Below are 19,085 nucleotides of genomic sequence, written 5' to 3'. Positions count from 1 at the left end.
CCGTGCCGCAAAGTCAAACAACGCGATGTCCATCGACTCTCGTGGCAAAGTCGTTTCGCAGACTTTTTTTTCTTCTAATTAACCTGACAATTTCTCACCGCACCTGTCAATACCTTTGCAAAAGCTTTTTCTACCAAGTTATCTTTGTACGAAGAAAAGGGGCACATTCGCGTTCCTTTTCGTCGACCACCAACGAGAATCGAGTAACCACACTGATCGTTTTCTTCACTTAGGAATTCTGATTCCACGCGTGACACAGTAAATCTCAGTTGTTAAAACGATCGTCCTATCCCCATTCTTCGTACCATTACCGTGTTCTTCTTGTACTTTTGCGAGTGAGCACGCGTATCGAAATGTTACGTGATACTATGTGTACTACAAATATTTTTTTATAAAATATTATCACACAAAAATACATCATAAGATTGATTATTGGAGGTTTTTATACAGAAAATTAGAAAAAACAAAAATATTATGTGTGCAGATCACATGTGCTAGAAGTGAAACTTTCAAAAAATTAAGTTTCGAAAGAATGAGACGAATGTACAGTTTCAAGAGTGAGATAATTGTAGGGATTTATTTATTATAATATTGTTGCCATATATATCAAAGGGCACCGACATAATTTTTTATTTCGTCCTTCGGTTCGTTTGTACCTTATTCTTTTGTCGACTACCTACACACTTATCTCTGTTTATTCTTCTACCCTTTCTTTGTTATACCTAACTACAAACAGGTATATAAAACTTAGTAGCCAGGAATGGGGATAATGAATCCAAAACTAAATATAGGAAAAACTGTATTGGGATCTCTGGCAGGGAAGGGGGGGGGCCGTGGCGTAGGAATTCCACCTATCTTCTCTAATTTTGAATTTAGCCACCAAATAGCGAATTCAAGCGCTATAGGTCCCAATAGCAATATACTGTCTCATTCTCTCGCAGCCTCAATTCTATATGTTTGTCTCTTTTTCTCCTTTTCCCCCACTACATCGTCCGCTTCTTTTCCCCCACTACATCGTCCGCTTCTTTTCCCCCACTACATCGTCCGCTTCTTTTCCCCCACTCCGTCATCCGTTTTCTTTCCCCACTACATCACCACGTTTCTCGTTTGTTCAAGTAACACACATTCTAAAGAAGTTTTTACTACAAAAAATATTGAAATGTTAGTTAAATATCATTTCGATTCGTAGACATTTTTGATTAGTTTAGACATGCAGTGATCGTTTTTAAAAGAAAGCTATTGCGGCAGAAAAGAATTGCATCAAGAATGTCACGTGTGCTGCACAAGCGACGACAAAGAAAGAGATATTGGATAGGCAACTCGCGTTTTATATTATATAGGTCGAGAGGCAAAGAGAGAAAAAGAGAGAGAGAGAGAGAGAGAAAGAGAGAAAGAAAGAGAGAGAGAGAGAGAGAGAGATGGAAGTAAAGCTGGGAAAAGGGCTTCGGACTGGAAAGTTCTGCCAGCTTTTTGAGAAGCAATTTCACAGGACGAAATGTGCACTGCTGGTTGACAGATAACGCTGCTTCTGAGTCTTCTCCTGTGCTCGTGTCAATATCCGCTCTACATTTCTACTTCTCTACTACTAGCCCGTGCCTTTTCTCTTTATAGGGCTTATGCAAAAAAGGGAATTTTAAATGGAATTCCTCTTCTCTCGAATTAATTACTTTCCTCGAGTTCCGTTCGGTATCGAAGAAGACCACGCTCGCTCGAATGTTCGAAATCGAAAGCTCGCGAGTCACGTTTGGAACGCTCGTTAAAAAGCTCTGATCATAAACCACCACGTTATAAGAATTTCGAATAACAAACTTAGTGATTTAATAGTATTAAAAATCTTTTTACTTATAACTAAGTATCAAATAATAAATTAATTATTTCTATTTGATTTTAATAATTTGACTAATTTTGTTGAAATGATATTTCAACTTTTAATATTTGTAGAAAATTATTTAAAATAACGAAGAAGATTTATCAATACAATTTGTTATAAAATGAGATTAGATATAATTAATTGGAAAATAAGTATTTTTATATCAATTAACCTGAGAAATGATTACCGAATATTTTTACTATTAAGAGAAATAGATGAACTAAAATGGCGGACTTTTACAACCAAACAGAAATTGTTCGTAGCAATGGGCGCACGGAGCCATTTTGACTTGGTAACAGGAATCTAACGAGACTGCGCCAACGACGCGTTGTTGGAAACGGAACCTTCAGCCACGTTCTCGCTACGTCCGCCATATTTATCAATCATACTTCCGTAAAATGTTTCTTAAAGGGACCGTAAGAAACAACGGGACCCCCAGCAACGTTCTCGCTACGTCCGCCATATTTGTCAATCCTAATACGACTAAATTTGAATCAATTTAATATCAATACACACGATTTGAAAAAAAAAAAAACAAAAAACTTACTTTTTTAATACCACTTTTTCTCTTTCTTTTCCTGGTTTTTCTTGGCTTTGGAACCGCTTTTGTTTTTTCTGCAGCAGCTTTTGCTGCTTCGGCAGCTCTTCGCTCTGCTTCAGCTTTTCTTCGTTTCTTAATTACATCATCCAGAACAGCATTAACTAATATTTCTAATGAAGTTAAAGGTACTGTTGATGGCGGAGGAGGATATTTTTTCGCAAGAACACCCAAAATATATTCTTTGTAAGGAACCCTCATCGTAACTAACAAATAAACTGTTAAATTATTTTAAAGATATTGTTAAATGTTGATTAAAATAATATATAAAAAAAAAAATTTAAGTCAAAACTCTTATTACACTAAACTATCCTTAATAGCGTCAAATAATGAAAAATATTGTAATTTTTTTATTTATAAAATATTAAAATATTTTATAATAATTACACATGTATTCAGAAAATACTTTTTATTATTTTTCGCTACGGAAATAAAAATTACTCCCTGATAGTTTCACAAGATTAACTAAAAATTCTTTTGTTTCACCAAATTTTTAAACGCCCGCAACAATCATTTTGATTTTAATTAATAAACAGTAAAATACTGATATTATTTAAAACAAATTTAAAAAAAAAAAAAAAAAAAACAAACAAACACGAGTAACCATTATACACAACATGAGAAAAAGGTAATCAAAATGAAAAACGTATCGGAGATGCTTTCGTCTTGAAGATTTCGAAGGAACTAAAAATCATCCCCATAAGTCCCAAATGACTACGACCACCACCACCACGTCTTACTTCGATGGAAAAATTTCGTCGCACGCAGTTCCTGATTCTTCATTAGAAATAAAATGAAAGAAAAAAAAAAAAAAAAGGTCTGGTCAGATGTATATATACATGAAATCAACAATAGCTCCCTTTCCCACTTATATATATATAGAATAGATACCCTAAAACTGTTATAAATTCTTAAAAAAAAAAAAAAAATACTAGGATAGTCCTTGAAATTTTCTTCGCAGGAGGTCTTTTCAGATGAACGTAGAAAAATGTTCAAGGACCAAAAAAGAAAGTTTTATCGACTAGGTCAGTAACATACATTTGAGGAATATTACTTTTCGATATTTGTATATAATATTTTTATAATAAATAAAAACTCGCAGGGGGCCGCGGGTTTCTGAGACTATCGGCTTGAGCACTGGTCCCACGAAAAGGCGGGTTTCTAAGTTAGTCGCTTGAGTACCTGCCCTACGATGTAGGGCGAGTATATATATATATATAGAAGAATAATTCTATAATATTATAGAAAAGTGTAAACAAAAATCTTGTAAACACACTAAAAATATACTAAATATTCAATAAATATTTATAAATATTGTAATTTTTGATGAAAAAATTTGTTTAACTTTTATGAAAAATATCAAAAGTCCGATTTTAAAATTCTCGAAAGAGAGAAACGAATTTACAATTCTTTCGGAATGGTTTTTTTTTTTCGTTATTCTTGGAATTCTTTTACTTTTATTTGAAACAGACTAGAAAACATAAAAGACTAAGGGGGATCGAGAAATTTTTCTTTCCAAGGTTACTAGTCCCATTACTCAGATATATATTTCTTTTAATAAATCTTATTTTGAAATTTGGTGAAATTATAGAAATATAATATTTCAATATTTACATAAATATTCGTTAAATAATTCAAATATTATTAATAATAATATTTACGACAACGACATTATTCATTGAAACTGTATATCTTATATTATTTATACCTCCTCTTGCGTCATTTTTTGTTGTAATTATACGTTAAATTGTTAATTATAAACTTTATCTCACAAAAGAATACATGGTATTGCAGTTAATCAGTCAAACTTTTTAATAAATGGAACACCCCCAAAGATTAACTTAACACAAACACATTTATTTAAAATGTTACTTTCCCGTTAAACTATTGAGACACGATTATTATGTTTATATATATATATATATATAACTGAATAATATAGAAATGTATAAGCTTACTGTTAAATGTTTACAATAACAAGAAAGTCATTGAAACAATTTAAATTAATTTCAACGAACGTCTATTCGTTTAATGTTCAATCTAAATAAATAAACGTTTCAACGTCTTTATTCAATTAGAATAAATATCATTTAAAATGTTGTAGAAAAACAAGATTACCGGTTATTTATCAATACATCGCGAAGAAAATTCAATAAAAGAGAAAAAAAAATATATATAAAAATTTTAAATTGTAGAAAACCTAGAGTACTTTTATATCAAAGGGCGCAATTATTAATTTACGAGAATTACGAGAAGGGAGGAAGGGGGGGGGGATATGTTAATTTAATTGTTTAACAAACCCGTTTAAAATTTATTTCATTAGCGTTTTATTTTTTTTTTGTATTCTTTGATATATATATATTTTCTTTCGACTTTGAAGAGACGTGAGAAAAATGAAAATTCAAAGGGCATATTCGTTTGCATTACTCATCAGTCTAAACACGATTCGAACTCGTATATTACAATATAAAACATGTTTGTCTATGCAAACGCATCACAACTTCTGTACTTACCTTGTGTGTTAATTAATGAATAAAATGAAATGCGAATGGAATTAAATAATATCGATCATGCGTCTCACATCATTCCTTTGGTATCTTTAAAAAAATTTATTATCGTTGTATACGATACTATTACGTATTTCTAATAATATATCATTGAATAGTATTATAATGAGTTTTACAAGAGTTTATATTTATCATTAATATGTTTATTGAAAAGTCATATATTAATAAATGAAGACATACATAAAATCGAATATACAATTAATTTAACTTTAATTTGAGTATCATTGTATAATTTATTGAAGTGAATTCATAATAATAATAATAATAATAATAATAATACATAATTAATTAATAAGTATAATGTTAATGAAAAGATCAATCGATATTGATCTATGACGTTAATTTATAAATAAACTTATCATATATTTTATTTTTCTTATTACTAATAATCAGACTTAAGAATCAGACTAAGGTCCATACTACTATATATAACCTATATATATATATATATATATATATATATATATATATATATATATATATATATACACAATGGTTATGAATTATTTTTTACAACAATAAATTTCACAAATACCATAAAAATATAATATATTTCATATTTTATTGAAAGTATGCGTGATGATACGAAAAAAAAACAAATAAGATAGAAAGGAAAGGAAAAATAATAAGAGTAAAAAAAAAATCAAAATGAAATCAACCTCAGAAAAGCATATAATCGCGGTCCGTTGTCCGAGCAAACGGTTTACCGTTTTAAGCGATGCGATTAGCGTAGAAAAATCGGTAATGTCTCTCGAACCTGGTGCTTTGCGGCCAGCCAGTGTTTCTTGCGTAACCAACGGCGTTTTACATAATCGTTCCTTTCAGGATAATCCATCGACTTAGAAACATATTCAGATCCCGTTTTCAATGCTTTGCGACTGAAAAAGAAAGAAAGAAAGAAAAAGAGAGAGAGAAAGAGAGACAGAGAAAAACCTAGAATATCGATTTTATCAACTATCGAATGCGGATCTGTTCTAGTTTGAAAGCTTCTCTCTTCGTTGTTTCTCGTATCGTTTCCTTTCTTGAATACAAATAGATCTTTCGGACTCCCTTGTTTCTATCTAGACTTTACACCATATATTTAAATCCTGTAATAGACAAAATCATTTTAACTGTGACTACATTTTGTTATCTCTTTTTATATATATATATAATTAATTAATTTAATCATTTAACGGATTATCCTTAATATTTATTATAAGAATATTAAATACAAATATCGAAGAGTAGAATACAGTATGCTTACAAATAGTAATACTCCTAAAACGTATGTTTCTACCCTCGTCGATAAAACTTTCTCTTTTGGTCCTTGAAAATTTTTCTACGGGTCTGAAAAGACCTCCTGCGAAGAAAATTTCAAGGATAGGCAAAAGTATTTTTTTAGGAATTTATGATAGTTTAAGGGTAATTTACTATTTGTCAACGAGTGGAAGGGGACTATTGTTGAATTGACGAATAAAAACATCTGGACGGAACTTGGTTTTTTTTTTTTACTTTGGGTCATAAATTATACTTCATTGTATTCTTTTTTCTTTGTTGTGTAAAACTGATACCTGAGATCAAGAAATGCCTGCCGTTTGATCAGAATAACACTTTTATCATTCCTTATTGTTAATAATAATATTATTATATATTTAATTATATATTAATATTATTAATATAATATATTTAATATATATTATACAATATATTTATTAATTATATATTATTATATATAATTATAATATTATTAATATAATGTATTATATTACTAAATATAATATATATGCAGTTATAATATATTATAAATTATTAATATAATTTATTAATTATAATAATATTGTTATAATTAATATTATATATAATATATTAAATTATTAAATATAATAATATGTGGAACTCGTGAAAAAAATTGAGCACCCCTGGACTACTCAAAACTGAACCGATCGGGACTCGAACCAGGGATCACATTCTTTCGTGGTCCGGGACAACTTTACTTTTAACCAATTGAGCTATACAGGACTTACTGACGGATCTTTCTCACGAATGCATAATAAGTTTAGCATGGAGGCGCTCGTCCCACATATATATTATATAATATTATTAATATAATATATATTATATTATTATAAATATAATATATAATATAATATTAATTATTATATTAATTATATAATAATATTATTATAATTAATATTATATATAATATATTATATTATTAAATATAACGGAGCATTTTTATAACAATAAAAACATATAAGAACAATATTTAATACAAAATTAATTAATATCAAAAAAAAAAAAATAGAGAGATAAATAACGGGGGGTTGGGCATAAGAATAAGTTCATTCGAAAATAATGCATCGGATAAATGCAATTCTTAATTCTTCCATTAATACACCTCCTCCCCCCCCCACAAACTTAGACTAATTTCTGATAATCTAAGAATTTTTTTTTTTAATTACGATCGCGAATTAAATCGAGAATGGGTAAACCCAGCAACGTTCCACATTACCAACCCCCTATACCATTCGCTTATGTATAGCCTTTATGTATACTAATACATATATACATTCGATAGTAGTGAATATATAACCCTCTGGGTATCGCGTTATGCCAGGGGCCTACGTGCTATAATTGCGATGGAAGCGAGGTGGTTAATAGGGCGTGGCAAGCCCTTGCTCCCAAAGTTATTACTCTTCTATGTTATTGATACGAGTTCATTCGTAAAGGTCCACTGAGAATACGATCGGTAATATCACACTGATACTTGCTTTTATTTATTTATTTATTTTTTTTTTTTTTTAATCTTTTCATCTTCGATCTTTCTTTATATCTCATCTTTTCTTTATTTTTTTCATTAAAATCACGATCACGATCGTGACAAAATTTTTTTTAAGGCCATCCTCGTCTTCCTCTTTTTTTTCTTCTTCTTCTTTTTATTCTGCTTCTTCTTAAGAGGTTCAAGAAATTCGTCGGAAAAGGGGGTCGACGATCGAATAATTAATTGGATCTGTGATTAAATGTAATTAGGTAGAAGGAATGACGAAAGGAGATTGAAGAAATGTTGTATCATTAAAAGAAGTCAAGATAAGGATGAGAATGAGAGAAATAGTCGTATCTTTAACTATTGCAAACGTTTAACCCTCTACCTTGACCTCTCTCCACCCCCTCACGTCTACCAACTTAATTCAATGTGGCAAACTTTGTTTCCGGATTAACGAAGACACAGTAATATTCAGTTACAACGATTCTACATTATAATACGAATGATTTTTTCACTGTAAATCAATAAATGAAAGATTTGACTAGATGAATAACGAAATGTAAAATGAATTCTTCGAGAAATAGAAACAAATATTACAAGAGGGTGTACTGAAGATACAAAGAAGTTTAGAAAGTAAGGGTATTAAAATAAACAACCGTAGGTTTTTACGTTCATTTCAATGTAAAAAAAAAAAAAATTTTTAAACAAGAATAATAGCTTTTTAGTCCCCCCCAAAAAATACAGCTAAATGATCAAAGAATTGGATATAACAACACCTAGTTTTTCTTCTGGTTCTTTTTTCTATTTTTATTTCTTCATTTTTTTATGCTATTCAGGTAGTATTCTATTGTATTAATACGTGCTTTATTAGACAAAGTACACGTACCTTCTTTTACTTTTTTATAGAATATAAATCATTAAAGTCGTTCAAAGTGAATATTCCTTTCAAATAGTTCCCTTCAAATTGTTAAAAAAGAAAAAATAATCTTTTACTTTAGACAGCTTCACATATAAAATAAAAAATAAAATAACAAAATCCTTAGATCGAAAGAAAGATTTTTTTCATTTGTTAGAAAGGTCATAAAAAGAAAAAGAAGGAAAAGGAACGAAAAAGTAAAAAAAAAAAAAACAAACAAAAACAAAATAAGGAAAAGGAACCAAATGGAAAAAGAAAAGAAAACTATAAAAATGAAATTATATAAAAAGAAAGAAAAAAACATTTATTTGATAAATATTATATAATAAATAATTTGTCAATAATAAATATATAAATAATATATAATAAATAATTTAATAAAATATATAAATATAATAATAATAAGTTTATTATTAATAAATATATAAATAATAATTTTATAAATAATAAATATATTATATCTCTATATATTGTATTAAATTATATTATTATTATTATTATTATTATATATTATATTTAATATATTACAATTCCATATTAATTATATAATTTATTAAAATTATAATAAAAAAAAAAACAGGATATATTATAAAATTCGAATGAAAATGATTCGAATTATGTGGTTCATTATTAAATATTAAATAATAAATAATTTAAAAATAATAAATATATTATATTTATATATTTTATTAAATTATATTTAAATATTATAATTACTCATTAATTATATAATTAATTACAATAAATATATATATATATGTATTATAAAATAATTTGATTGGAATTATATGATCTTACATATGTGTTACCCAGATATGTAAGACAAGTAACCATTAAGATGTAAGGTGGGTGCACACGCATGGCGATACGTCGAGCTCTGAACCCATAGGACCCTTGACATGCTAGTCCCTTGACATGCAAATATCCACTAATTATAATAACAAATCTCGCTAGTGTGCTACGAAGGAGACACATCGAAATCACGTGACCACCACTTCATGTAAATGTTATAAACGCGATAAGAGAAACGCTGCTAACGGTCAACTCGATCTTATCAATCGAAGTCTCGTATTGTGAAATCCGTTTCTACGTGTTTTGTCGTAAAAGTAGGAACATCATAAACCGATTTCTACTTCATCGAAATATCCATTTGGAATATTAGAGAATATCTTCTTACCAAATTAGAATTGTTTACTTTGTAAGTAATTTATCCTATGTAAGTACAAGATACTTTGATTCGGATTCAAATTTCAAATTGTAATCTAGTTAGAGCCTGTTAGTGACGTCACTGTTATTTTATTCCGAATCTTTGTTATACCAAATCTTTTTTAAAAATCACTTTATTCATTTCTAAACACCCTGGCGAGAGATTTTTGAAATAGTTAGGACCTTTCTTTTTCTTAAAGTGTGTATTTTTTTTTTTAGTATTGTAAATGATGTATAATGTTTTGAAATACACGAAAAGAAATAATTATATTTCTAAATAAACCAATGTTGGTTTTTTTTTCTTGGTATTTTTATTTATTTATTTATTTATTTTTTTTTTTGTAAAACGATCTCTAATAAACTTTGTAATATATATATATATATATATATATATATATATATAATTTAAAGAAAAAAATTGTACTGAAATTTATTATTACATTTTTAATAATATTGTAAATGATTATACGATAATTTATATTTTTAAATACATAAAAAAAAATATTATATTACAACATTGGTTTTTTTTCCATTTTCTCGGTATTTTTATTTTTTATTTATTTATTTATTTTTTTTTTTGATAAAACAATCTTTAATAAACTTTGTAATATATATACATAATTTAAAAAAAAAATTATACTGAAATTTATTATTACGCTTTTAACAATATTGTAAATGATAATTCATATAATTTTAAATATACACAAACAAAATATTATATTACAACCTTCGTTTTTTTTCTTTCTCAGTATTTTTATTTTTTTCCATAAAACGATCTTTAACAAAATTTGTAATATATATTATATATTCGTAATTAAAAAAAAAAAAAAAAAAAAAAAATCAGTACACTAAAATCTATTGTTACATTCTGAAATATATTACAGGGGTATTAAAAATATAATGATCTTATTATATATCGATGATTTTTATATATTCCATTATAATATGTATAAGATATAAAACAACGATGATCGATAGTCTAGTATTACGAAAGATGATTATGCAAAGATACAATATGTCGTTTGGACTGAGAAACAAGTAGAAAAAGATAGATGATAGACAGATAGAGAAAGAAGTAGGGGGAGAAGAGGGGAGAAGAAGAAGATAGAGAGAGAGAGAGAGAAAGAGAGAGATAGAAAAATAGGAATGAAGAAGAATGAAAAAGATATTGTGCAATCTTGTCATCATACTTGTCAGTAATTGCATATTTACTGCATTGTCACAAGGTTTAACTCTTTTTTTTCCTTTTTTTTTTTTTTTTTTCTACGGACGTACGACCAAGGATGTCAATTCTTCTTTTCGTCATTGTTTCAGGATCACGCTCTGATAAAAATGTGCTGGTTAAAAATCGCAATGACTGTATATCCTAGTTAAACGTAGCTACATCATCTTCGAGAAAACGCGTCCGTAACGTTTATTTCAACCTCGTTTAACAGACCGCTCCTCCTAATTTATTATGCGCTTTAAAAGAAAATGATATGCGCATTACAAACGAATGCATATTTTCATTATTTCAAAGACCGATCATCATTTCATCAATACAAACGAATGTCGTATTTAAACGTCATAATACGTCATCCAATTAATTTGTTTATTTATAATGTATAATCATTTTTATCATTGTTACGTATTATTTTTATTCTCTTCTTTATGAATCTATGCAATCGATCATTCAAAGACCAAAAAAAAAAAAAAACAACAAATTATTCGATGACATTTCTTGCGTATTCAAATAATGAAATTAATAACATTGAAATTGTGTTATATTTATAATGCAAAATCTTATATTTAAATAATAATACGATTATTAATATTTTGTTGACCGATTATTGGCTTCGTAATTGAATTGAAAAAGTAAAATAATATAAATAATTGTTCATAAATTTTACTTATTATTAGACTTGAAATATTTCTTCTTTGTATGATAAACAATATAACAATAGTATCAAAAAATCTGTTATTATTGTAATATTTATTTTCGCTGAGTTTTGCTTTTAAATATCGTGCGTGCGAAAAAAAAAGTGCATCACGAGTTAACTCGTGACCGGTCAGCAATGTTTGGCCACAGAAACACGAGTTAACTCGGGACCGGTCAACAAAGTGTTAAATATCGGATTAGGTTTTTTTGTTATGTCAAATAATATACATGTTTTTTTATAAAAAAGAAATACCTGTGAGGTTTGACAACATTTTTTGCAAAAAAAAAGAAAAAAAATTCATATTGCAAATGCTACGAATGATTTTGACTATCATCATTTATAAAATTGATCAAACATTTCTAATCATCTAAATAAACCACACGTAACAATATTTACAGATTTGTAATTAAATTTCACTACAAATAATTCAAAATAATTGAATGATTGATAATCATAAGATTCGTCAAACGTTTCTAATCATCTAAAAAAAAAAAAAAAACCCACGTGACAATATTTACAGATTTGTAATTAAATTTCACTAGAAATAATTGAGAAAAAAAATATAATATCAAAAATATTTAACCATTGATCGATAATTTAAACTTAAACTCGTAACCAAATGTTAATTTTTTCTGTTTTTTTTTTTTTATTTCAAAAAAAGGCGGATCAATGAATTCTTCGGAAAAGTAAAAATTGTGAGCCACGATTTTTCCACGAATCCTGACGAAGGAAAATACAGAACAAGGAAAAAAAAGAGTAGGACGGAAGATCGATCCAACTGCTGTTACTGGTGCTGCTCAAAAAAAGGTAGAAAGAGAAAGAGAGAGAGAGAGAGAGAGATTACTCGGGGGTCTGCAGATGAGCTTTTCACCGTAGCAATAAATTCTGATACTTGCAAGCTCGAAGCTATGGACATATGCAGGTCGGTTAACCGTACGCCTAGAAAAGGAAAGAAAAAGGACAACACGAAGAAATATAAAATAATACAGAAGACAAATTATGAATCAGTAATACATAATGTTAATAATTGTGTTAAACATTTTTCGTAAGAAAATATTTTAGTTCATTGGCATGACTGAACATGACCCATTGGTTTAACAAATTGTTGACATGACTTCCCACCATTGGTTTAAACGAATTGGAACAAACATCATAATACTTGATTTACAGCTTTCTTCATAATATTTCAAAGAATACACTTGTCAGTTTCTTATCGTTTACAGTTCTCGGTTTGTATCATTTTTTATACGCTATCCTTGAATATCGATATCAAAAGATTATTAATATAGTTCAATAAAAAGGAACTCTTTTGATACGATAAATAATATTAAAGTAAAAAATTGTAAAAGATTATTAAATAAAATCAATAAACAAGCAACTTAGCATATAATGAAAGTATTAACCTGTTAACCAGGTAGTTTCCTTTTCAATTACGCAGCTTCTTTTATTTATTTATTTATGCTTAAAATAAATGAAAAGACTATGAAATATATATTTTTTCATTTATTTATATATAAAGTACAAAGATTTGTATCTTCAGCTTTTAAGCAATACCTTTGACGTATTTATACGGCCCGCTCGGTTAACAGTTAAAAAGGTAAGACCTATTTTAGGGATCTAGGTAAATAAAAAAGAAAGAACAAAAACAAACTCGATCGAAAGGGATCTCATATTTCAAAATCCCACGAAATATATTTTCAAACAAACACGAGTCGTCAAATAGTGGATTTGATAAACACACATACTGTTAGTAATTAATTAATCTTCATATAGATTTTATTACTTAAATAAATAATTCATCTCGTTGAATTTGGATTGCACCATAGCATCAGCAATTGTAACAGTGAACACCACTGACAGTAGGTAGCAGCAGAAGCAAAAGCAAAAGCAGAAGCAGCAGCAATAGAAGCAGCAAAGGCTGTTCGTGATTATCATTTATTCATCCACGTCCTCCGATGTGGAGACAGGAGAAATTAATTAAAAAAGATAGCCATGCTCTAGTGTCATCAGTGGTAGTGGTTGGTGTTGGTGATAGAGATGATGGTGGTGGTGGTGCTGTTGCTGCAAGTCTGTGGGTAGTCAGCTTGGGGATTCAGCCAGAGCCTGAATTTCTTCGCTAGCGTTGGACGAACATGGTGAGAGTGTAATTTAGTGTCCAACCTAACTTGACTCAGCAACGACGACGACGACGACGACGACGACGAGAACGACGATGAGGACGACGACGACGACGACGACGACGACAACGTTGGTGGAGGTGGTGCTGGTGGTGGTGGTGGTGGTGGCAGCGTGCACTCTCTTCGTCGAGAGGGGAACATTATTATTTCAGCGAATAGGCGCGAAACTACGCTAACCTTCCATCCTACTTCTTCTTCCTTCCTTCCCCGCCCTTCAGCAGCCCTCCCTTTCCTTTACGTTTCTCTCCAACCCATCACCCAACGGCCTCGTTTGCTGGCGCACAAACGAGAAACTTTTGTCCCCGTTTTCGTCAGACTAACCCACCTCTTCTCTTCTCTTCTCTTCTCTTCTCTTCTCTTCTCTTCTCTTCTCTTTCCTATTATTTTTTTTCGATTCGCTAAATCCATTCGAGAAGCTTTTCATTTTAAAGGAAAAAATATGTTAATGTATGGCAATATATTTTAAAAAGATTCATTAAACGAAAAGAAAATGAAATTCTATTGGGTTTCCTTTGATAAGCTTATCAATTGAAAATAATTCATAGTATATTACTTTAAATAACATTTAAATATGTAATGAACCTTTGGTTACATTTCACGTATCAATATGTTATGCATTTGTTTGAGTAAAGATGCACAATGACGTTCTAATACGTCGTTGCAATTGAGGCAAGATTTACCTAATTAAATAATATTATATTATTATATATATAATATTAATTTAAATTATTATAATATTTCAAAATAATTTTCAAAGTAAATTTGTACCCAAAGGGATAATGCAACGATATATTATTGTTTACTTTTCCTTTTACATTAATGTAATAAATATTTAAATAAGAAAAAAGATTAAAAAAAAAAAAAAAAAGGTTTGAGAAAAAAAGAACATCGATTATAAATTTGCACGACACGATAAGAACGATAAGAAAAAATCCTATCGATAATTATCGTTATCCGCTTGTACTTAGTAAAATGCGCCACGATGAAATGCGATCTACTTAAGTTAAAGAGCACTCTTCTCATTTTCCAAGAGGAAAGGAGAAAAGACGGAAGCCACACGCGTACCAACAGCTCGAAGGGTTAAACGGCCGAATAAGGAGAAAGAAGGAAGAAGAAGGGCTGTTGGGGAGAGAAAGGTGGACTTTCATGACACGCTGCTACCAAATATCGATTCTCACCGACCTCTTTCACCCTTCTATCTTTCTCTCTCTCTCTCTCTCTCTCTCTCTCTTACTTATATTTCTTCGTCCAGCATGAAAGCATTTACACTTGCACGTCACTTTCGGCGTGTATAAAGGGGGTTGCGTTGGTTTTGCTTTTCTATCATCGTACAACTGAAAATAGACCGGAGAAATAGAAACTAGGAGAAGGCATGTTAAAAGATAAATATAAATCAACATAAATAGGTAAAAGAGGGTGAAAAGGATAACAGGGTGTGAGTAGCCAGTTTGACGAACTTTATCCGCAAAGAAGCGGAACTTTCGAATTGCGAATTATTTTCGAATACACACATCCTCTCGCTTTCCACAAAACTTCAACTTTTCCTTTAACCCTTTGACTATGGCAGATTTTGGCACGCATTGACCGTACGGTACGGTACGGTACGGTACGAATTCACTCGTTACGTCCACTACATATGGCGAAATATTTCGTTAGTCATGCATTTCTGAGGAAGTATATTAAAATATTAAAAATACTGAAATTTATTACATTAAACGAATATTACTTGAAGTGAACATTAATTTTATATAAGTTTTTTTTGTTTTGTTTTTTTTTTTTAAATAACAATGTTTAATAATAAAATTTAATAATATAATAACGTATGATATATTTCAAAACACGGATGAATACATAATCCTACATTACACTTTTTACATTCGTTATGTGTATCCTTTATCTTATCATTTTTTGCACAAACTACACATCTACGCTTTGCAGCACTTTTCCGAATTGCTGTATTGCTTTAATATGAGAAGACGGAAAATGCTTTTGCGTCAAACGAAAAGATACATTGTTAGTATCTCTATCTCTTAATTTATGTCCATTAGTTTTATCTAAGTATTTTCTTACACAAAACAATTACTCTATTAATCTTACACACACACAAAAAAACTTACTACAAAACAATGATACGTTCAACAATTGCAAAGAGTGTAAAAAAAAAACTCCATGAAAGGTGTCTTGCATTTATCTGTTAATCATGTTATTTATGACTCGACTTAATAAAATTAATACAGGTATGATATATACAGATATAATATGTAAATTGATCATCATTTAAAAAATCATATCAATTTTAACATTCTTCATATTTTAATGTAAGTATTAAATGAAAGATTGAATATTTTTTCATTAAAATCAATCGATTACAGTTGTTTGATGAATATAACGATAAAAGAAGTATATTTCTTATGGTAAATTTTTATAAATTAAGTATCCGAAGAATAATATTATTTTATACGAGACACATATTCTGTAGTACTTCGCGATAATATGATAGCAGTTATCGATCAAGAATTACAAGGAAACCATACAATCTACTCTATGCAACTGGGTTCGACCTCAACGTGACTGTGTGTAATTGTAAAAGACTCCTTTACAAATATTAACCTCATGTAAATGTTACGAACATTTTAATAACCGAAGAAATTCTTCATAGATTATATGAATTTCAATTGGGTCGAGATGAGATTATTTTATTCATATTTATTCGTAAAGATAGATATAGATATCTTTATATCTAATATTACAAATGAATATATTTTATTTTAATGATAAGAATGATATCATTTTTCTGTTTGTTTGTTTGTTTTTTTTTTTAAATGAATCCATTTGTGTCAGTTTAAACAAATGGATTAATTAAAGTACTTTTAATCGATCTATGAATTAAGGGAACATTTTCCTTTTTCAAATATTCAACTTGGATAGCACGATCGGATAGGCCTGTATAACGGAAGCGTTGTAAATCACCTCTCTCGTACTGTTTTGCAATTAAATCGCCACACGGGCGTTCATTTTGAAGAGAAAACGTATCACCGACTAGGGTCGTTATAAATCATGAGTGGTTAATAAAGCTGAAGAAAGATACCTTCTTCCTAACATCTACAATGAACGACTTAGCCAACCGACGACCCCATCGTGTTTTCTCATTGCTGAAATATCACGAAAAATTAAGAACATTCGAGGAAATAAATTAAGATGAAAGTACGATAAAAGGAACAAAATCCTTTATCTTTTTTGTTTTATTACAAATTTTCTTCTTTTTAATTATAATTGTTGAATCATTTTATTTAATAATTATTATCGATTATTCTTTAAAATGTATACACACACGCACAATCTTATTAGAAATATAAATGTTTTGATAAAAAAAAAAAATGTTTATAAGATAATTTACATGAAACTTAATTCATTTCTCTAAATTTACTTTTAATTAAATTACAAATTTTTATATACACACATTAATTTAATTATATTTTAATATGAATTATATATATATATATATATATATATATATATATATATATATATATATAAAATTCAAATTATTATTTATAATTATAATTATAATATATAATATAAAATAAATAATATTGATGTAGATTATTATCATGTTCTATGTTCATTTGTTAATACATAAATTCAGATAGAATATCAATATTTATAAAAGTAAATTATTATTCAATTTGGCGGTATTTACAAAATCAATTACACAATTATATACAATTATATAATTTTAAATAAACAAATATAATGCAATGTTTGTCTTGTTAACAAAAAAAAACAAAAAAAGTTATATAATAACGTCAGAAGCAATGTTTTCGTTAAAAGATGAACCACAACAAAACTTAGGTTACGTATAATGATATTTTTCATTCAAAGGATAGAATGAAGGGGCTAAAAGATAAGAATGAGGGGGAAAGGAGGAGGGAGGGAGGGAGAGAGGGGGGAGGAGGAGGAGGTTGGTGATATTTACAAAAGCGAGTATTCTTGAGGCTTAGAACACAGAACACAGCAAGTACAGGTACGTAACCGCAAGTTCGGGCCAAAGTCTAACAGACACGACACACCTCCGACCTTTCTATCGATCTGTGGCCGGAGGTTTTACGCGTACTCCCCCCGCCCCCGCCCCTGCCCCCGACCCCCCGTCCCCCTCCCCTAACCAACCCTAAGTTCGCATCGACTCACCCCATCTAACTTCAGACGCGTAGTCCTCGCGCGAGGAGTTGAAAAGCGAGTTGAGGAGGAGAACCCCTCTTCCTCCTCCTCCTCCTCCTCCTTCTACCCCCATTTTCAGTCCTCCCTTACTGAGACTCATGTCAGTCAGCGAATGTTTCTCATCCGCCTATTCCAACCTTTTCCCACTTTCCCGAAGGGAACACTACTCTCCCCTTTTTTCCCCCAATATCTTTGCTTCCTCATTTATATATATATATATATATTTCTACTTTGAACTCTTAAAAAAGCACCAAGAAAAATTCATCGATTATGCAAATGTGTTCGTTTTTTTTTTAATTATTTGTTTTATATTTTGTACAACATGGTAATGATAAATAAAAAATATCTTAATTAATTTTTCATAGATAGTGATTTGGTTATTGTTTAAATAAATTATATGCTTATAGTCTTTTTTTTAATTTTAGTTATAATATATTATTTTTTTAAATATACATATATATATTTAATATATAATTTTTATAATATAATAATATATATATAATTAATATAATATATAACTATATTAATATATAATTATTATATATATATATATTTATATAATTATATATAGATTTTGTTATAAATATAGTTATATATAATATATTGCATTTTAATCCTTTTAATTTTATTTGAATTCATTTCGATTTTTATGTTATATCCAATCAAAATACAAAGATTTGGTTTGCAAATGTGCATAATAAAGTCGTATGACAAGGTCAAAAAAGTATCATAAGTGGACACGTTGAGTCACGAGAGCAAATGGAAGACGATAGTAAGAGATAGTTGGGGGAGGTGGGATTGAAACAAAGAAACAGACAGAGAAAAAGAGAATAAGAAAGAGAGAGAGAGAGAGAGAGAGAGAGGAAAG

General features: G+C 29.0%; 1 protein-coding gene across 8 annotated transcripts in view; it reads right to left on the bottom strand.

Moving 5' to 3' along the window:
* The window catches only part of mam (neurogenic protein mastermind), a 190,537-nt gene that overhangs the window by 55,073 nt on the left and 116,379 nt on the right, over window positions 1-19,085 (bottom strand). The window contains exon 1 of one of the 8 annotated variants that reach the window (XM_089177625.1): window positions 5,793-5,885. The exons of the other annotated variants lie outside the window; for them this stretch is intronic. Coding sequence (XP_089033751.1) covers window positions 5,793-5,870 — 78 coding nt within the window. The 5' untranslated portion in view covers window positions 5,871-5,885. Of the gene's footprint in view, window positions 1-5,792; window positions 5,886-19,085 lie in introns of those variants that run through there. 8 annotated transcript variants of the gene reach the window in all.

This window comes from Polistes dominula, unplaced genomic scaffold (assembly GCF_049000335.1).
Source record: "Polistes dominula isolate Pdom_NZ unplaced genomic scaffold, Pdom_raw_medaka contig_24, whole genome shotgun sequence".
NCBI classification, from domain to species: Eukaryota; Metazoa; Arthropoda; class Insecta; order Hymenoptera; family Vespidae; genus Polistes; species Polistes dominula.
The sequence above is the reverse complement of the archived record's forward strand: the minus strand, read 5'-3'. Positions and strand labels throughout refer to the sequence as shown.